This window comes from Ovis aries, chromosome 20 (assembly GCF_016772045.2).
Source record: "Ovis aries strain OAR_USU_Benz2616 breed Rambouillet chromosome 20, ARS-UI_Ramb_v3.0, whole genome shotgun sequence".
Taxonomy (NCBI): Eukaryota; Metazoa; Chordata; class Mammalia; order Artiodactyla; family Bovidae; genus Ovis; species Ovis aries.
Window position 1 is genome coordinate 32,233,344 of NC_056073.1, and position 21,346 is coordinate 32,254,689.

At 44.2% G+C, this 21,346-nt stretch overlaps 1 protein-coding gene and 1 long non-coding RNA gene across 4 annotated transcripts in view; one reads left to right on the forward strand and one right to left on the reverse strand.

Annotated features, from left to right (window-relative positions):
* On the forward strand, positions 1–21,266 carry LOC105612674 (uncharacterized). Of its 2 annotated transcripts, XR_009597650.1 has the most exons (5): positions 1–125; positions 4,524–4,595; positions 9,767–10,287; positions 11,008–13,263; positions 15,879–21,266. It is a non-coding gene; the product is annotated as an uncharacterized LOC105612674 (long non-coding RNA). The 2 variants fall into 2 exon arrangements; XR_009597649.1 differs by having other exon boundaries at positions 9,767–13,263.
* The window catches only part of ALDH5A1 (aldehyde dehydrogenase 5 family member A1), a 25,924-nt gene continuing 6,816 nt past the window's right edge, over positions 2,239–21,346 (reverse strand). Inside the window, exons 2-10 of one of the 2 annotated variants that reach the window (XM_015102810.4) lie at positions 20,870–20,953; positions 20,006–20,176; positions 18,666–18,782; positions 16,200–16,343; positions 13,070–13,213; positions 11,324–11,482; positions 9,489–9,658; positions 7,193–7,251; positions 2,239–5,814 (exon numbers count right to left, since the gene is read on the reverse strand). In XM_015102810.4, the coding sequence (XP_014958296.2) occupies positions 5,609–5,814; positions 7,193–7,251; positions 9,489–9,658; positions 11,324–11,482; positions 13,070–13,213; positions 16,200–16,343; positions 18,666–18,782; positions 20,006–20,176; positions 20,870–20,953 (1,254 nt within the window). In that variant the 3' untranslated portion in view covers positions 2,239–5,608. Of the gene's footprint in view, positions 7,252–9,488; positions 9,659–11,323; positions 11,483–13,069; positions 13,214–16,199; positions 16,344–18,665; positions 18,783–20,005; positions 20,177–20,869; positions 20,954–21,346 lie in introns of both variants that reach the window. The other variant, XM_060403444.1, reaches the window with a different exon arrangement.

Sequence of the window (21,346 nt, forward strand, 5' to 3'; positions counted from 1 at the left end):
AGGGACTTGACTTGATGCAGCTGGCCGTGGTTGCAGATCTCAAGTTACAGTTAGTTCTCTGCTCGTCCTAACTAAACCCGTCTTGGCTGGAGCAATATCTGGAAGTTTGTTTCAGGTCACAAGAGGTAAGTGGATCATTTCTCCTGGTAAAGTAATTTTAAAAATCAAAAGCAGATTAAGAGAACGCATGGAATAAATGGGATGATAAAGGGAGATGGGTAGCCAGGAATGCTGTTCTTTTTTCCAAAGAATGCTATTTTTTCTTATTTTGTTCAAAGCCTACTGATGTACCTTGGATTCAGTGAGGCCTACGTGAAAATTTTGAAAATATAAACGAACACTGTATGAAAGTATAAGATATGCTGTCTAAATAATTAACAGTGATTTTATCTGAATAGCAGGGTTTCAAAAAATGTCTTCCTCATACATTTCTGTAGCCAAAAACCCCAAACTTTGAAAAAAGTACATAATGGATAACAGTGGCCTGTGTAGCAGAGAGAGAGATTGGTGAACTTGAGAAAGCTGGGGGATCCTCCTTTCTTAGACAGCCACACCTGCAAACCAGGTAAATTCCAGTTTCATTCAGCAAGCATGTATTAGCACAAGCCATGGGACAGGCTTAGACTCAGTAAGCCTGTACTCAGTAACCTTAGACTCACTAGAGTCTAAGCTCCTACTGCACTCCCTACATAGGCCAAAAATTGAGGGACGGGTTGTTGGGGCAAGAAATAATGATTTTATTCAGAAAGGCAGCAGGCTGTGAATATGGAGGGCTCATGTTCCAAAGAACTATCTTGCTTGAGTTAGAATTCAGGCTTCTTTTATACTGAAAGAGGAGAGAGTAAACTCAAACACTTCCTGGTTTCCATCAGCCTCTGAAGGGGTATGTAGGTTTCTTCCTAGAGCCATTCACAGATGGGCCTGGTCAGGATATTTCCTCTGAGCTAAACAGAGTTATTTTAGGTTAATGCTTATTACCTGGGAAGCAGGGTTCTCAGAGACGAGCCATTACAAATAATTTAAGCTTAACTTGCTGCTATTTTTTAGTCACTAAGTTGTATCTGACTCTTGTCTGACTCTTTTGCGACCCCGCGGACTGTAGCCCACCAGGCTCCTCCATCCATGGGATTTCCCAGACAAGAATACTGGAGTGAGTTGCCATTATCTTCTCCAGGGGATCTTCCTGACCCAAGGGTTGAACACGTCTCCTGCATTGACAGGCAAATTCTTTACCACTGAGCTATCAGGGAAGTCCGATTAACTTGTAATAGAATACTACAAGTTTCTTCCCTGTTACAGTCCCTCCTGTATGAATGTGCTAGGGTACCAAATTTCATAGGCTGGCTCCCTGCCCAGGAGATTCACAGACAGATCAAAGGAGCATTGTTTATACATGTGGCAGAGAAATAATTTTCCCTCTCCCTTTCTGAGTTGTTGGCTGAGACCACTGCCATAAAAGATTAACAAGAGAAAAGCAGACGTTTTAATAAACTTCTCATGTATATTTCAGAGAGAAGTGATAAGTGAGAGTGGCTTAAAGCGTCAGCTTACACAGCATCTTCAACAAAGAAGAATAAATCTCTGGAGAAATGACAGGCTACAGGAAAACTGTTGTAGGCTTTCAAGGGTGGAGCCAAAGGCTAGTTAGTAAAATTTGTTATTTAGAGTCCAGGCTGATTGGGCCTGAAGTTGTCTCTGGGAATTAACCTTTATCCCATCCTCTTGATAGAAAGGGGGCACCTTTGTAAATTTGTATCCTGCTTTTGGGGCTTCCCCAGTGGTTCAGTGGTAAAGAATCCACCTGCAATGCAGGAGCCACAGGAGACACAGGTTCGATCCCTGCATAGGAAAATCCCCTGGGGGAGGGCATGGCAACCCACTTCAGTATTCTTGCCTGGAGAATCCCATGGGCAGAGGAGCCTGGCAGGCTACAGTTCATGGGGTCGCAAAGAGTCGGACACGACTGAAGCGACTTAGCACTCATCCTGCTTTTAGGCAAATAGAGGGGTAACAAAAGACAGAGTGCTCTGCTTTTATCTGCTACTTAATTGTCTTCAGCTCACAAAAATCCTTATGCCAAAGTGGCACATTTTGGGGTGGTATGTCCCGAACTCCTACAGTCATATTTTGAGGGGGGCATACATATCCAAACTGGTCTAATAAACTCCAAAGTAAACTCAGATGATGAACTGGCAAGAAAAATCCCACAAACCAGAAACCTTCACTTAAAACAGGAAATTCTGTTAATTCAACCTTTATTAATCACACACGCACAACTCCACTGCCTTGACATACACAGTTATCAAAAACCGGAAAGTGAACTACATGTACATTTTTAAAAAACAAAATGTTTTCACAGTTCCAACTACACTTATCCCCAAGTTTTATCCCACAAAATACAGCGTGAAAAAAAACCAAAGCATAAATATTATTCAAGTAAAATGCTATCTATCATAGCCGCATATGAATAATGAAAGCCCTGGGCTTCAGCCGGCAGAGAAGGCAGTCATGTGGCACAGTTTAAAGTTAATGATCTAAGTTTACAATAAAACAGACTTATCTGCATTGTGCTTCTGATCTTTACTTTCACTAAGTCTTTCCATAAAAATTAAAGGTAGATGAGCCAACACTTGACATAAAATTATATTTAAAAGCTGCTCAAATGGATAAAGATAACAGGTACAGAGGAGGTTTAAAATGAGAATCCCTGCATAGCTGGGGAAAGTAAACTGAGAATTGTTTTCTCAAGGCCAACAGACTCCCGTTATCTGGGTGATTTCATATGAGTCATGTGATGATTGCTGGAAAGTTCTTGGTGAGGATTCACTGGAGCAAGACCTGGAAAAGTAGTTTTTACAGAGTACGTGTTCAATAAAATGAAATAATGCCTCATTAACATGGGAAGGTCAGTATCTCCCTCTTGGTTTAGATCAGAGGTTGGCAAATTATTTCTGTAAAAAGCCAAAGAGTTTTGTGGGCAGTTCTGTCTGTGGTGCAAATAATTCTGCCTAGAAGGTAGCCACAGATCATATGGTAACTGAATGGGCGTGGCTGGGCTCCAATAACATTTTATTTGGGGCTTCCCTGAGGGTCAGATGGTAAAGAACCTTTCTGCAATGCAGGAGACCCGGGTTTGATCCCGGGGTTGGGAAGATCCCCTGGAGAAGAGAATGGCTATCCACTTCAGTATTGCTTGGAGAAGTCCATGGACAGAGGAACCTGGCGGACTACAGTCCATGAGATCGCAAAGAGTTATGGATACTGATATCTGAATTTCAGAAAATTTTCATGTGTCATGAAATACTATTCTTTTGATTTGTTTTCCCCTAACCATTTGGGAATATAAAAACCATTCTTAGCTCTGGGTTGTACAAAAGCAGGCAAGATTTGGCCTGTGAACCAATCCCTGGTCTAATGGTCCTTTTCTATTTAGTGTTAAAACACACATTTTTAACAAATCCATCACATATTCCATCACATAATCGATCACCTTACTGAACAATAACCCCCAAAAAAGTTCATTTAAAAAATACATCTTTCCCCACAATCCAGATCAATTTTACTAAACAGTAAGCTATTTCCTTTTCAACTTACTTTAATTCCAGAATTAATCAAGGATATTGCAGTGAGTCTCTGGCCCTCAATTTATGTACCTGGTCAAACAGATATACTAGAAAACAAAATCTGCCATCAAGCCAAAGCATCTGCTGAGTTATAAAATTAACAAACGTATTTGAATGTATTCCCCCAAACATTTCAAGCACTAGTATTCTGGACTTCTAAAAACTATTTAGAGCATTTTTATTGTTAATAGAAAACAGATGGACACATCCAAACATTAAGTAATTAAAATGTCACGTGAAACAACTCCAGAACTAGTAAGTGCAAATTCACGGTCAATATGATGTGTATGTGATTGTGGACAGGGTCTGAGCAGTGCCTGTCACTAGGTGGACTTCAGCTGATTGCTTAGCTGGGCCTCAGGGGGACGGCTGATGTAACCCAGGGCAAACACAAGGCAGCTCCGGGACTGGCCATGGTACCTCTGTGCACAGGGACATCTCAGACCTTTAGCTTTTTAGCTCCCTGTGGCTCAGTGAGGGGTGCTATTGGTCCAGGATCAACTGCCTCCAGCACTCCTTTCATTCACGTTTTCCTTCTGCTCCCCAAAACATCCAGAGGATGTCAGTGAAGTACGCGCGCGCGCGCACACACACACACACACAAACACACACACACACACAGTGGGAAAGGGGGAGCTTCGTCCCTATCTGTTCCACCAGGACCAGCCTCCCCTTTCCTCATGTATCAGGACGTTTAGAGACACAGTACAGAAAAGCCTACTGTTTTCTTAGAGTTTTTCTTTCAGAGCAACAGGAAACAGTGATCATTGGGCTTTTTGTTTTTAAAAGAAGAACTATAAAAACTCATTGGATAGAAAGCGCCTCTTCCAACTGGCAGCTATGGAAATTCTTTTCCCTTTTGAGATCACTGTGCTCAAAGTGCTTTTGCGCTCCCTGCAGGTGAAGGAGCAGCATGTCATAAAGAGCAGGCTATGGGAGACCAGCCCGCCCTCGGGCTCAGGTGCCGAGCAGGTGGGTACCAGCCTCCCCTCACCTTGGCAAAGCCACTGCTGGAGACCCAAGCCGGGCTGGGAGGTGCCACCCATAACAACGATGACTCCCACACTGAACATCGAATTTTCACTTTTTGGCAAATACTATATGTTTGCTTTCTCTTAGGTTCACAGTATCCCATGGAGCTAAGCAAGGCATGAACAGAATCTCCACTGTACTGAGGGCTGGGTGTGGGGGGTAGACAGCATGTCTGTGCAGATAAGCCCGGCCAGGCCGTTACCCGTGGATAAAGCCCCACCAAGCCGCTGCTGCTGGGCTCTGCTTTATGCTTATTTTCTCTCAGAAACATGATGTGGAAAAACAGCACAGAAGTGAACACAGAATCTTTAAGCAGTTGAGGATGGTGGAGCTTTCAGTTTAAAAACTAGTCAAAAAAAAGAGAGGGGTTCTTTCACTTCTCAAAGAAATTCAGGCAATTCTGTGCTGTGTCTAAAGTTCTTAAAAAAACAAACAAACAAACAAACAAAAACCAATGATTCAGCCGCTGCAGCAACACCTCCGAATACCCCACTGGCGGGTCACCAGGCATGCAGTGGCATCCTGCCCAGCCTGTCAGTCACACTCAAGAGATGTCCCCCGCAGCCCCCTGGGTCTTAGCTCCGGAGCCACGTGGGTGCTGGCTATGTCATTGCCCAGGTTGTGGCGCCACCATGATGAGGGGGCTTCAGGACCAGCTTGTTGCACTTTGCTCTGAGGCAGATGAGGTCATGGGTGGGGAGGGTGGGGGCTGGCGATCCAGGGCCTCATCCTATAAACCCACTGCTGGTTCTCAGGGATTTGTGGCCACAGGCTTGTGGCATGTATTGGCCCCACGCCAGCTAGGAGGAGGGACAGGCTTTGTATCTGCTTATAAGGACTGGATGATTCGTTTTTTAAAATTCCTAGTTCACCTACCCAATGGGTTTATTTAAAATAACGGATGGCATGTCCTCATACATAGGTAAGCCTCCCTTTTTATTTCTTAAAGAATCCTATAAGCCTCCGAAGCACACATACTTGAGCTCCAGATACTCGTCAATGCCGTACTTGGAGCCCTCTCGCCCAAGGCCGGACTGCTTCACCCCACCGAAAGGGCACTCCACGGAGGAGATCAGTCCTTCGTTAACGCCAACCATGCCGACCTCCAGCCGCTCCGCCACCCTCCAGATCTGGGCCAGGTCTTGAGAGTAAAAATAACCTGTCGTGGGGATAAAAGACACAGATGTAGTCATTAAAGACATCATGTCCACAGCTGAGGGTACCATGGATGACCAGCTACCTAGTCATGCGGGCTGGAACCTTCCTGCTTCCAAGTGGAGCCCCTAGGTGGTTCCATGTATGTCTTCATCTCACAACCTTTAGAAATCATCTTTTTGCTTCTGTTCTGCTCTCGCTAGCTCTCTCACCATCTCCAGCAAGGACTGTAACAACAATGAACCTGGCTCCTATGGCCTCCTAATCAATCCACCCTGCACACATCTGTTAGGTTATCCACGTGATGTTTTTACCCAGACCTTCCAGTGACTCCTTGTTACCCATAAATAAGGTTAAGTTCCTGGTGAGTATTCGAACTCTCCCTAATGTGCTTTCAATCGACATGTCCAGCTTTATCTTCCATTATTCCAGTCACCGACCATCTCCACCAAACTCGTCCACCCAGTTCTCCTTGTCCTGTCCTTGTCCTTGTCCTGTTTTCACTTAACTAGGTCCCCCTCTGCCCAGAACCTCTCTTCTTCAATCTGCACCATCAGTCTTGCCCAGCATGGATGCCCTGGTTTGGGATGTGGCTTCCTCCACCATCATCCCATCAAGAAGGGACGAGAAGAATACTGAGCTCAGTGTTACGGGGGCACTCGTGCACACGTCTTACTCCAGCGTTAGGCCCTCTGAGTCAGCAACTCGGAGTCTTTGTCGTAGAATAAGGGACTCTACAGTGTGGACATCCTTTCTCTGGTTATCAGTGGTTCTTGTCCACCCAGAGAAGCGCCTGTAGAGCCACGGCTGAATCTATGTCTTTTTATCTTTGCCAACACTTCCTTCACTAGTGGATGCTAAAGACAGATTTGTTGAGTGTCTTTATGCAGACACAGTTTTGTCAGGGACACAGGGTACATACTGTGGCCGCCTTGACCATGTCCAAACTGCAAGAACGGCAGCCACTCCCTGAGGCTCCCTTTGCCGGTGCTGTCTTCCCTTCCTTCATCGCCCTGATGCTCTCTGTGAAGTCAAGCGCTATCTCTTGTTCAGGCTTCCAGGAGGGATGCGAGGAGAAGCACTTGGAATTTCCAGGCATCGAGCCTCTGGGAACATGGGGCTTAAGGGGTGTGGGTGGTTCTCCCCAGAACAGTCGGCACTGCTGTTTCTCCCTCCACCACGCCCAGCTCCGACCAGGGAGCTCCCATCCCACATCCTGCGGACACAGCAAAGAACCTGGACTGGCACAAACCCACCCTCGCCCCTTGGAAAGCAATGAAACACGTGCTGCAAAGAAGCTGACTTCTCAAAACCCCAGGTGACATTTAAAAGGCACAGCTGGAGAAGTGACTGATTGTCGCCAAGCGAGGACAGACACCCACCTGCCAGCCCGACATCGGCCGCGTTAGCGATCGCCACCGCCTCCTCCTCTGTGTTGAACCTGCCAAAGTCAGGGTGGGTCATCAGCAAAATCCCACAGGGGAAGGAAAACCAGCTGTTTTTCCTTCTGATCTGTTTCCCAATTAAGAGCCAGGGGTCAATCAGAGTTTTGTAAGGAGCAGAGAGGAAAACACCTTCATTCACTGCACACGCTGAGTTCAAGACTAAGGAGCTTAGATCAACACCGGTTCATCTCTTCTAGGAGAACAGGAGACACATAGGGAGCTACAGTGTATTCAGAATGTTGAATAAAATGCCTAGGAAAAGGGTTACTGCTCTTGTTCTCTCTTAAGACGTGCACCAATCATAACTACTTCAGAAGCAGCCGTGATGTGGGAGAAAGACAACAGCCAGGGCCTGCTGGGGCCCAGGGTTCCAGTGTTGGCCCCACTGCTTAACAGTGCTGGGGGTCTGTTCCCCTTGGAAATGAGACTACTAGTATGGAAGCCTAATGCAGTCGCTTCCAGCTTGATCATCTTATTTCTGAAACTAGATTTCAGAGGCCTTTTCCTATTGCCCCAGAACTGTAAATGGAGGGCAGAACATTCTATGAATCCCAGCTCCTCAAATCAGAGACCCAGCAGCAGCCAGCCCTCTGAAGGCTCGGGCAGAGTTGGCAGACCCCGGTCAGTGCAAGAGGACGAGTGGGAGAGAGAGGAGGGGGACCCCAAGAGAATCACTTGTTCCAAGGATGAGCAGCTCTTGTCTCTCCACTGTAGAGAGCAAGCCGTTCTATCTGTCTGCCAGAGAATAAAAACCAGGGCGTCATCCATGTCCTTACTGCCTACATGTCCCTCGAAAATGCACTCATCCCAGTATCAGGTGGGACATCCTCGACAATTTCACCTTTTCAGTGTGAACTCCCTGGTGGCTCAGATAGTAAAGCGTCTGCCTGCAATGCTGGAGACCCAGGTTCGATCCCTGGGTCTGGGAGATTCCTTGGAGAAGGAAATGGCAACCCACTCTAGTATTCTTGCCTGGAGAATCCCATGGACAGAGGAGCCTGTAGGCTACAGTCCACGGGGTCACAAAGAGTTGGACATGACTGCATGACTTCACTATTTACACAATAACAACCACACTGATATTAGGTGACGTGCTTTATGTATATTACATAATTTAAACCTTACAGCTGTCCTGTGAGGCAAGTTTTTTTGTCTGTTGTTGTTGAGTCACTAAGTCATGTCTGACTCTTTACAACCTTATGGACTATAGCCCACCAGGCTTCTCTGTCCATGGAATTCTCTAGGCAGGAATACTGGAGTGGGTTGCCATTTCCTACTCCAGGGACTGAACCTGAGTCTCTCAGGTCTGCATTGGCAGGCAGATTCTTTACCACTGTTCCACCTTGGAAGCCATGAGGCAGATACTAGTTTTTAGTCCTTTTCCCATGAAGGACCCTGGGGCTCAGAGAAGTTAACTCATTCAAGGGGACACAGGTATAAAGCAGCAAAGCCTGCATTCCTAACCCCTGCATCCTTTTGGAAAATGTCAAGTTCATATTCTAGGTAAAAAATATTTTACTAAAAGATGAAAGTTCTCCAAGTGGTCCAGTCTCCCAATGTCAGATTAATTTATAAATTTCATTAGCAATGGAGGAGAGAGAAATATTTGGAGAAATAATGACCAAGAATTTCCCAGGACTAAACAGACACCTCAGATTTTAAATAAAGGCCTTGGGATCTCAGATTGAAAAAAAAGTTCACAGTATGCCATACCTAAGCTACCATGGTAAAATTTAAGAACATCAAAGGCCCTGAGTCTCTGAAGAGAAAAAGTTCCCTTCACAGGAACAAGAAGCAGACATCAGCTTTCTCAATAACAACCCTGAAAATAAGCAGACCAAGGAGTGATATCTTGTGAAGCTTGATTTTTACGCAGGTAGATTATTATTTACTTGTGAGTGTGGGATAAAAGGTCCCATACAAACACAGAGTTCATTTCCTACAGACACCCTTGAAAGAAATCTTGAAGGATGTACTCTGTTATGAAGAAAAATGAGTTCGGCAGGGAGCAAAGTAGAGAATTTGGTAAATTTTGTGGTCTAAACGGGCAATAATGAAAACCAATGATTAAAAAACCATGCCTTGGTCTTGGCCCTTCCCCCGACACAGCCCCACTCTCTGCTCCTGTCCCTCTCCTGCCAGTCGCAAATGACACAGGAACTGGATTACTCTCCAGGCTTCCTTTTCCTTTCCTACTCTTCCTCCAGTCTTCCTACACGCTGGATGGCCTTACTTGATAACAGGTGCCACAGGCCCAAAAGTCTCTTCCTGAGAGCAGAGCATGTCTCGGGTGACGTTGCTGAGCAGGGTGGGCTCGAAGAAATTTTTCCCAACGTGGTGTCGCTTCCCACCTGTCACGACGGTGGCCCCCTTGGAAATGGCATCATGCACGTGTTTCTCTACCTGTGTGAGGAAGAAAGGAACAGCCTTTGGGAAAAGGGATCCAGGATGCTTGGAAAATGTTTAAACTGTCAAAAACAGTAACTGGACTTTTCTTTCTTTTTCAAATAGGTTTGAAACCATGTACCCCAGTTCCTTCTAGGTTGAAAGAACCAGATACACAGATATGGAGTCAAGAGGGCAGGTCGTATATACAATGCTGCTTCCTCCCCACTCTTTGGAAGGACTGAAGCTGAAGCTCCAATACTTTGGCCACCTGATGCGAAGAGCCGACTCCTTGGAAAAGACCCTGACGCTGAGAAAGGTTGAGGGCAGAAGGAGAAGGGAACAACAGAGGATGAGATGACTGGATGATATCACCGACTCAATGGACATGAGCCTGAGCAAACTCTGGGAGCTGGTGATGGACAGGGAAACCTGGCGTGATGGACAGGGAAACCTGGCATGCTGCAGTCTATGGGGTCGCAAAGAGTTGGATATGATCTAGCGACGGAACAGCAGCAACCCTGCTCTGTGGGTTTCTGGCTGTTGGGTCTTACTGTTTGCTGAACGGCCTAATAAACATACACTCGTGTCTTTCCAGGCCTGATGCTCAGCTGCCTTTCTGGGATTTGCTCTCCTTGCCTTCCTGGGTTAGTTCCAGGCTCTTGGATCCCACGCTGTTCTTGTCCCTGGACTTCTCTTTCACTTTGTTCTAATATTTTCTCCTCAAGTACTAGTTATTTTCGAAAAAGGTGCACTAAGGTGGTTTATATTCAGAGTGTTCTGATAACTGCAGGTCGGGCTGTTTTATCTTGCACTGGCTGGTAATAGAATTTGGACCCCAGATAATTTTCCTTCAGAGTGTTGAGTATATTTCAATGAACATTCTAACTCAAAAACAGTTTTCACTCCTTTATGGGTCAATTTTCCCCACTCTAGAAGCTTCTTGAATCTTCTTTGTATGTTCCCGATATTCTAAAATTTTAGCAAATCACACCTGGGTTTTCTCTTTATTCTAATTCTATATACTTGGCAATTGACAAAGTCTTTCAATCTGAAGAATCAAGTTATTTCCCCCTAGCTCTGACAAGTTTCCTCTAGCATTTGTTTGATAGACCTGTTTTTTCCACTTCAAGTCTTTGTAGAGCTTCTATCACTAAAATGGATACACCCCCGTGTGGGTGTGGGTGCATGTTCAGTCGTGTCTAACTCTTTGTGACTCCCATGGACTGTAGCCTGCCAGGCTCCTCTGTCCATAGGATTTTCCAGGCCAGAGTATGTCCCGTCTTCTCAAAATTCTCAGAGGACAATATTAGATTCCTAGAAATGTCTGATCTCAAAAACAAAAAGCCTTTTTCCTCTCCTTTTAGGTGTTCCAAAGATGAAAGAACTTTGTATTTCAAGATGGTAATTCCTGAAGCAGCAGGATACAGAATTATCACCACTGCAAGAGAAAATTTAGGGACGGCAGCAGAACGAAAGTGGCAGATCTCATGGGAACTCAGCTAAATGACAGAGCTGGAAAAGCTTATAACCTGACGATGCCACTTGATTCATACAAACTGGCAGAAATTCACTAGTTTTTCTAATTTCTCCATGTTTCCAAAACCACCTTGCTGGGCACCTGACCAGCGTGGTTTTTGATACTGAAACCAGGACACTGAACAGGTAATAAGACCGACTTACCTTTTCTACAGCTTTTGCATTAATTAACGGGCCTTGAGTAGTTCTCTCTTCAAATCCATTACCCACATGCAGGTTCGTTTCAATTGCCTCAGCAAATTTTTTCACAAAGGAGTCATGGATACCGCTTTGCACCAAGAAACGGTTGGAGCACACACACGTCTACGCAGAAAGAAAGAAACTCACATCGACAGTTCATCAGAAGCTACTGACCCAACCAATAAACCTATGATCGCTACTACCTCTGAATGTAAATGTACTTCCCAGGTGGTTCCTGTCCTGGGTCCCACCTCCATACTCGAGCTTAGCCCTAACGACAAACATGCCAAGAGCCTGTACTTCTCCAGGCCCCTCCACAGCCACCGCGCCTCTGTGGTCAAACAGGTAAGCGAGCATAAATAATCTGTGAGCAAAAAGCCACTAACCTAGGTTTTTTTCAAATGGCTCATATTGGAACGAGAAAGCCAACACAAGAAATATCTCCTTGAGACAGCGATACTCAACGACAGAGAGGAAAAGCTAGAAGGAAAAGGATTCAGAGGCTAATTGATGTCCTCTAGCTTAGTGAACCTTTCAACAGCTTGGCAGAATCCAACATTTTGAAAATGGACACAAGACCATTCTTCCAGCCTAAATTATTGAAAAGACCTTTGTTTATTATATTTTCTAGTTTAGACCTAATATTTTCAAGTTATACAATATAAACACATTACTGGAAATGAGGTTATCCTTGATCCATTTTCTTCTTGGCTTTTTTCTGAATTGTGTGTTTTCTAATAGAAACAGTTTGTAGATTATTTTGTACCCTGTGCATTTTCATTGGCTTAAAGCAATATACCCCAAAGTTGTAGCTTTGTAAGTGTAACTCTGAAGGTTATACACCCTTGCATTTTGTGTTTCTAAAAGGAAACATACCTATTTCGGAAACAACCAAGCTTATCTAGGTTATGTGAAAGGAGAAAAATTAATTACCAATGGTCAAAACAGGATGAAGACTATTTAATAAAGAATATTATACACTTCACCTTTTTCCTCCTAGATAACTTTCCAGTTTTTATTCCTTTTTTGGAATGCATTTAAAATCGCTTATTGATGGTACTCTAAGATGAAGTGCTTACCTTGTATGAGATAACTTGGAAGGTCCCTGCTGGATCTGATGCTCTGGGATTCCCTAGAAGGTGAGAGCACAGGCCACCACTCTCCCAGGGACAAGCTGGACTCTCCTTGGCCCACTGTGGTGCGTGTGGCCCTCTAGTGGAGGCCTGTCTTGGCCCCCTCATTTCGTGAAGAGTGAGACCCAGGCAGTAGGGTTTTGAGTTTTTCCAGGCACCATCTCAACATTTTCCAACCTTCTTTTCCTTAACACTGTGGGCTCCAGACCCTAACTGTTGAGGCTATTTTGTATCTGAGGAGATGTTTAAACCTGTTCAGCAGAGAAAAGTCCAGCAAGGGAAAACTATGAAAATAACCAGATTCAAAGAGGAGATGAAAGAAGAGAACAATTTGATTAAAAGGCTTCTGCTGTTCGGGAAATTTTCCTCGAAGCCAGGGAGGAAGACACCTTATTTCCCTTCATACCCTGTGAGCCTAGCAGAGTCCCAGGCAAAGAGAGGGCACTCACTGAACATCCGATAAAGCACATGCATGAAGAATGAAGGCAGGAACCCAGAAGTGCCCTTTCTCCCAGGAGGTGAGGAAGGGTAGGATCTTTGTAAAGCACACAACCCAGAAAAATGCTCCGGGACTCACCTGTCCAGAGTTCCTAAATTTGGAGGCCATGGCCCCGGCGACAGCCTGGTCCACGTTGGCACTGTCAAAGACGATGAAAGGGGCATGGCCACCCAGCTCCATGGACACCCTCTTCACAGAGTTTGCTGCGTGGTGCAATAGGACCTGGGAGCAGACAGAGGATGCTTTGAGCGCCCAATCAACAACAGGGACCGGTAAGGCTTTTTTCAAAAAAGTACCCAATAGAGGAGGAAGCCAAGTACACAGCAGTATATATGGGATGACAGTTTGCATAAGAAATGGGGAAAATTATATATATATAATATATATATATATTCATACTTGCTTATATTTGATAAACATGGAGAAAATGACAAGAAACTAAAAATAATTATGTATAAAAGGGAGGAAACCAGGAATGGAGTAAGGGTGAAACTTCTGAATATAAGCATGTTTATATTGCCCTGATTTTTGAACCATGTCAATGTGTGACCTACTCAGAAAATTATAAACAGGCTTAACAATCACAGAGATAGGATAATAAAATCACCCAGAACCCAAGAACCCCTAGTTTACCACTGATAAAATCCTAAGGTATATCTATCCAGAATTTGGCTATATACACAGAGGGATACGTACCTTTAAAAAAAAAAAAAGCTTTGTATTTTATATTGAAGTATAGCTGATTAATAATGTGATAGTTTCAGGTGGACAGCAAAAGGACTCAGCCACACACATACATGTATCCATTCTCCCCCAAACTCCCCTCCCACCCAGGCTGCCATATAACATTGACCAGAGTTCCCTGTGCTAGACAGTAGGACCTTGCTGGTTATCCATTTTAAATATAGCAGTGTGTACATGTCCATCCCAAAGTCCGTAAGTATCCCTTTCCCTAAGTCTGTGAGTCTGTTTTGTAAATAAGTTAATCTATATCATTTCTTTTTAGAGTCCTCATATAAGGGATGTCATACAATGTTCGTTTCTCTGACTTCGCTCAGTATGACGGTCTCTTAAGTCCATCCATCTCGCTGCAAACAGCATTACTTCATTCATCTTAGTGGCTGAGTTATATCCCATTGTATATGTATACCACATTTTCTTTATCCACTTATTTGTTGATGGACATTAGGTTACTTCCATGTTTTGCCTACTATGAAAATAGGGGTGTGTGTATCTTTTCAAATTATAGTTTGGTCTGGATGTATGCCCAGGAGTGGCATTGCTAAACCATACGGCATCTCTATTTTTCAGTTTTTTAAGGAGCCTCCATACTGTTTTCCATAGTAGCTGTACCAATTTACATTCCTACCAACAGTGTAGGAAGGTTCCCTTTTCTCCATACCTTCTCCAGCATTTATTGTTTGTAGACATTTTAATGATGACCATTCTGACTGGTGTGAGTAAACCTGTTTCTTTATTGGACTCAAGACAGCTATTTTCTTTAGAACTTTTAAGAAATGCTCTTTGCCAGGCCATTAGTTTTCCCGACTCGGTTTGCTCTTGGGTCGCTTGCCTCCACGTGCGTCCTCTGACTGAGTCTTCTTCACACTCAGCACCCATGATGAGAGCTTGAACCCGACTCTGGCCCCTGCTGCCTACAATCCTGCTACGTCCCGAGGAGTTCTTTCTGTTCCCATTCCTCCTGCTGACCTTCTCGGGACTTCAGCCTCCAAAACCTTAGAAAGGGAGCATGACTGCCCAGATTACCTTTCTATGAGACACTGGCTCTTGGTCACTGGCCAGCCTCTGAATCTGTTTTCCTCAGGTCAAATGCCCATTCATTGCTGAATTCTCTGTGGGGAGCAGACGAGGCACTCTGTCCCCTCCCCGGGAGGAGCAGTCCCCCTGGAAGGGTAAGGGCAGGGCCGCATCTCCAGAAGAGGCTGACTGATGGAGGTTCAGTTAGAGGCAAGATTCTATGTGCCAAGATCCAGAGCTGAGCCACTGATTCTCTGCAAAGATCAGCCCTGAAGAGGCCGTTGGTATGGAGAATGGCTGCTTATCAGTGATTCCTATCACTCTTCCCTTTAAACCACTTGAAGCGAAGCACTGTCGCGTGTAAATAACTTAAAAGGACAGTTGGACTTGGCAGGAACGCGGTCAACATTTTCCTGGGGGTCTGTCCGTTGGGGACAGTTTGCTGAGCAAAGTAAGGTTAAACAGTGAGTGGCTGGCCTTTGCCTAGCGTCTGGGTACTTCTCCGGCTCCAGTGGCAAAGGTTTATAACCCTTCTTCTCCCAGGCCTCTCTCTTTTTCTCCAACGACTTTGAAACCCTCTGAGAATAAGTTTGCTCTGCATATCCCTGGAGCAGGGTGGTAGCACTTTGTGGATCTAAAAATTCACGCTTCTGAAATGAATGAGTGGCAGGCCTCCCAAGTATGAGTCTGTGGCATGACAAACATGGTTATGGCTGGGAGTTACTAAAATTGGCTTATTTTCTCCTGCTTCTCATGGTGTCCAAAAAATGACCAGTTTCACCAAAACTTTCAGATTAGGTTTTTATTATTTTAATCTGATATGTTTATGTACTTCTCTAATATGAGCATGTGCACGTATGTATGCAAACACTAGCAGCAAAATGTGTACTATCTGGAGAGAAACACCATAACTAAGAACTTTTGCTCTACCTCTGCCTTTTTCCTGTTTTAAACATTTAAAAGGATAAATAAAAATGCACTCATAGGCACACAAATGAGGTTTTAGGGAAAAAACTTTTCAACATATAAGGGAGAAGAAAGCTAGAAAAAAAATGATCTTTCTGTTTCTGTAAGTATCTTTATACTGAACACAATTTTTGTTCTAAGGCATCCATTTCTTTAATTCTAGATTATAAAAGAAACACACATTTGAGAGTTATGAGAATATGATGGACAACTTTCATCTTCTTCACATGCGGAAATAATGGGAACCTTGTCTACCCTTAAACCTTCAGTTTTGTCAAACAGGAACCTAGATCATGTCACAATGAGGAACACCATCCAAATATTTCTGGAAGATGATCAGACATTATGATATGGGACAGAGCTTTTAACACTCTGCTGGAAACCTTCCTCCAAATGGTGACAGAGATGAAGTAGTATTTTTGATACTGTATAAAGAGAAGTTATTAGAATGACACTTGTTTCCTTTGAGACTTAAGTCACATACCTTTCCAGTGGCTGTCGAACCAGTAAAGGAAATTTTAGACACGAGAGGATCTGTACAAAGTGCTTCCCCTACTTCCTTGGCCTTCTTTTGCGAGCAAGGAATCACGTTGTATACACCTGGGGGAATTCCAGCCTGGTTTGCAAGCTATAAAGACAAACAGCAAACATGTGGCGGCAAATGAGCAAACTGGAAAAACAGAAAAGAGAAATCAATGTTTTAACCCAGAAAGCAATGGCAAAAAAAAAACAACCATAGGCTGACTTTGGGGATAGAATATATTTAGAACTGAAGTAAGATTCTTACTAGTGCTAATGTGGTATTCAGGCTTCACCTGGTAGCTCAGATGGTAAAGAGTCTGCCTGGAATGGAGGAGACCCGGGTTTGATCCCTGGGTCAGGAAGATCTCCTAGAGAAGGAAATGGCAATGCACTCCAGTTTTCTTGCTGAGAAAAATCTCATGGACAGAGGAGCTCAGCGGGCAGCACTCCATGGGGTTGCAGAGAGTCAGACACGACTGAGCGACAATGTGGGATTACTGTACTGCAAGTTTCTGCATGAATTTTAAGCAGCATTTTATCATGTGCGTGTGTGTATACACACATGTATGTATATTTCCCAGCCCTGCCACTAATAACGCCTAGAGACAGTGACCAGCCAGTAGCAATGATCATCCCTGGTGCCCTAAATGTAGTCTTAAAATATCATTTCCTACCAGAGGAAAAAAAGACGCTTACTCCTTGGAAGAAAAGTTATGACCAACCTAGATAGCATATTGAAAAGCAGAGACATTACTTTGCCAACAAAGGTCCGTCTAGTCAAGGCTATGGTTTTCCAGTAGTCATGTATGGATGTGAGAGTTGGACTGTGAAGAAGGCTGAGCGCCAAAGAATTGATGCTTTTGAACTGTGGTGTTGGAGAAGACTTTTGAGAGTCCCTTGGACTGCAAGGAGATCCAACCAGTCCATTCTGAAGGAGATCAGTCCTGGGATTTCTTTGGAAGGAATGATGCTAAAGCTGAAACTCCAGTACTTTGGCCATCTCATACAAAGAGTTGACTCATTGAAAAAGACTGTGATGCTGGGAGGGACTCGGGGCAGGAGGAGAAGGGGACGACAGAGGATGACATGGCTGGATGGCATCACTGACTCGATGGATATGAGTCTGAGTGAACTCCGGGAGTTGGTGATGGACAGGGAGGCCTGGCGTGCTGCGATTCGTGGGGTTGCAAAGAGTCAGACATGACTGAACAGAACTGAACTGAACCAGAGGAAATAAAGACTTTCTGTAGAAATAGTTAATCCCAGGTCTGGGACAAGAAATATATATGATAAGTCTAAAATATCTTGTCATATTAGATAGCAAAGAAGGTCTCAAAAACTATTAACAGTTATGTTAAAAGATAAAAGAGCCAACTCTAAGAGGCTTCTATTGGCCAAAAGTGGGAGCAATGTGAGCTTCATCAAGGATAATAACCACAAGAAAGTGAAACTCATCAAATACCAACGCATTAAAATCTATCAGCACATAATGCTCCTTAAAAAACAAATTGGGAACCTTTGGCAGATGACAGGAATAGATTGATTTATGTGAAAAACTGGTAAATAAAAAGAATCAAATATACTGCCTTTCCTCTGTGAATTCACTGCCGGGTAACCACAGAGTTGATGGGAAGCTTTGATTTATAGAAGTGGTCTGCTGAGTAAATGAATGAAAAAGGAAAGAATTCAAATATTACCATTTGGGCAACTTGTAATGAATTAACAGACCGGGCAGCATCGTACAGCAATGGGTGCAGATGTGAACATAGACACGGCCAGACCTTATCCTCCTGACACAAGGACACAAGATGGGATCGACCCCGAGTCTGATGAGGTGTCTGGATACAGCTGCCAGTTTGGAAAGCGCAGGAGACAGAGGAACATGGTTCCCGATGTGCTGTCTGCAAAGCCCAGCTGATGGGGAGCTCTACCGGTCAGATGTCCAGCTTCCTCAAAAGACAGATTGTAAGGGAAAGAAAAGGATGGAGGGGAATCTGCCGAACAGATGGAACTCATCAGATGTCTGCAGGAAGTCTGGATCCTACTCTGCGTGACATGAGAAGCCATTAGAGGGTTTTAAACAGAAGAACAAGATCTGACTGAATGCAGATTGAGCTGGAGAAGGGAGTGGTTAATAAGAGGTGCCCTCAATGTGAGAAATGCCCACCTTTTAGTCACATTACTATGACTTAATAAAAATGATGGCTAGATATCATTGTTGGGGTAGCTAAACAACAGCCTATAGATGTCAGAAAATTCCCCTTACTTTTTTCTAAAAAGAGGAACATCTGACCTAAAATAATGACTAGTGATTTAAAGCATAGCACCATCAAACAGGAGATGCAGGCAAAGAAGGAGGCTTCGACAGTGCTTCCTCATGTCCTAGCTAGATAACGTCGTTTTTTGGACCCAGTGCATAGAGGCTCACCTCACCCAAGGCCAGGGCGGAGAAGGGCGTGTCCTCGGCAGGTTTAACCACCACCGTGCAGCCGGCTGCCAGGGCGGCCCCCACCTTCCTCGTGATCATGGCGCTGGGAAAATTCCACTGGATCAGAAGAGAGAGGAGGTGAGTGAGAGGAAAGGCTGGTCCAAAGGCAGGCGGGTCAAGACACCAGCCCGCAAGTTCTGCACACCTGCCTGGCAGAGGTGTTCTTACACTCAGGAGCTCAGAACACCTGACACCCGCTGGCTCCAGGGACTGTGGAGACAAAAACACCTTCAGAGTTTAAAACACTATAAAATTATTTACCCTGGGTGACAGCCAACTCTCCCTGTAAAGGGCTGGGTAGTAAAGAGGTTTTGTGGGATGCCCAGTTTCTATCACAACTAGACAACATGTACACAGATGGGAGTGCCTCTGTCCCGGTGAAACTTTATTTACAAATATAGGCCTGAGGGCTGTGGTTTGGTGACCCTTTGGGGAAAAATACTAGCAAAGGTGATTTTGAAGATGGTATATGATATATTACTTCCCTCTCTAGATATTCATAGATAGCTCCCTGTGGATATTTATAGTCATATTTTGTTTCAACAAAACCTTGTATAGTGCTTATTCTGACCTAAGCACTGTTGTACGTACTATTATAATTAAATCCTCATTACAACCCAATGAGGTTGGTATTTTTCGTATTTGCAGGTTTGGAGACAGAGCAGTTAAGAAACTTGCTCAAGGTCACACAAGCTAGTGGAGGCTGAGTTCTGGGTCAAGCCTAGTCAGTCCAGACAGCGAGGGGAATGTTTCTCTGTGACTGTGGTGAGCAGGGAAGGACAGGCAGTCCTGAGACCAGCTGGCAGACACCGTAGAGAAATTAATACGGCATCTAGCAGAAGATGGACCCAAGAGAAGCAACTCAGGTAGAGAAAGCTGGTTGCTCCACAAGGATACTGCAGTCCTATCCTTTTAACTTTCAGAATATGGCCCAGTGCCTGCTGAAAGGCACATAAATACTTTGAAAGTGTCACATCTTGAGTCTTTTTTAAAAAATGATAAACACCAGAAGATTGTTTTAGATGTACCAGCCAAGAAGCCTTTAATGCCAAGTCAGAGAAGCCCCCAGGGGCCTCCTGTGGGTCATCCCTGTCCTGCAGGCATTAGGAAACACTGGCCACCACCACACCTCTCATTATCACAGACACCAGGAAACACGCCTCCGCCTCCAGCAGTGGCATCAGGAAGCCAAGCACAGGCGCCAGAGATCACAGGATGAGCACAGCTGCTCCAGCCCCATTCATCCTCCTCCCCCAGACCTCGCTGATCCTGCCACATACCGGGGTGATGACTGCGGCCACCCCGAGGGGCTGCTTGAGGACGAAAGCCCGCCTTTCTTTTGTTGGAGTGGAGATAATGTCTCCATAAACACGGCGGGCTTCCTCTGAAAACCACTCCAGGAAGTTGGCAGAATAGAGAATTTCTCCCTGTGCCTCCTTCAGTGGCTTTCCCTAAATTAAATCAGAAGAGGACACACTCATTACCTTCTAATAACAAAAGCGCAATTCTGTGTTTCTCAGTTCTTCAAGCAGAGTATGAGAGTCTCCCATTACAAAACTCACTGGGTGGTGGAGAAATTTCTAGCCTCAGTGTGAGTCTTTGAAAGCAGAATCACAAATGGTGATGGAACGAAGCCTGCCAGGTCACCCTGAGCCACAGTCGTCATTTACCTCCTTAACAGGTTACAGTCAGGAGGAGGCACCTAGAACGGCCTCTTCAAATTTTTTTTTCCTTCTGATATTTCTAAATGTTGTGGACAGTGGAAAGTAATTTATCAGAGTGACCAAAAAGCTGGTACCTTTGCAAATGTACAAAAACAACATAAAAAATCAAAGCAGTCATGTGGGGGGGAAAAAAAACCCTAGAATGGTGGAAAAGAAGTATTCACATAGTTCCACTCAAAATTGATTTCTTGCATATTATTAAAGAGTAAGTTACAACACAGAAATTTTGATTTAGCAAACGTGTGCCTGATTTAATCAGAAAAATCTGTGCCGAAAATAACAACTGATGTCTGATCATGAAGTAAAGAAATCACATTTTCTTTAGCTACCTAACAGTACTGAAGTTAGAGACTCCTCCAAGCTTTCTTCTAAGAACTCTTGGACAGTTTCTTCAAGTACTGAGTTAGGTCCTGAACTTACACTTTCAGCTGTAATTATCTTGGCAAGGTCATCCTTATTTTGTATCATTAAGTCATACCACTTGCGAAGTAAAGAACTCCTCTCCTGAAAAAGAAATACAAAACAGTAAAATGCCAAGTATAAGAGAGACTACTAAAGTCTTCAGTTTTCTAAAATATTTGCTGTGCATTCTCATTCTTGGGGAAACATATATTGACCTGTTTTTTTTTTAAAACTGAGGTATAACTGACATGCAACATTGTATTTGTTCCAGGGGTACAGACCTTTCTTTGGTGAGTAATATCAAAGATTCCATTTTGGGTGTGCTGAGTCATAAATTGTAAAAGCGGGGGAAAAAAGTTTTATGGAATGACTTACTATTTATAGTAAATGCGAATAATGAATTTCACCACACAAAGGTATAGTTCCTTACTTTTTGCAGTAAAATACACGGAACACAACATTTACCATCTCAATCACTTTTCAGTATGCAGTTCA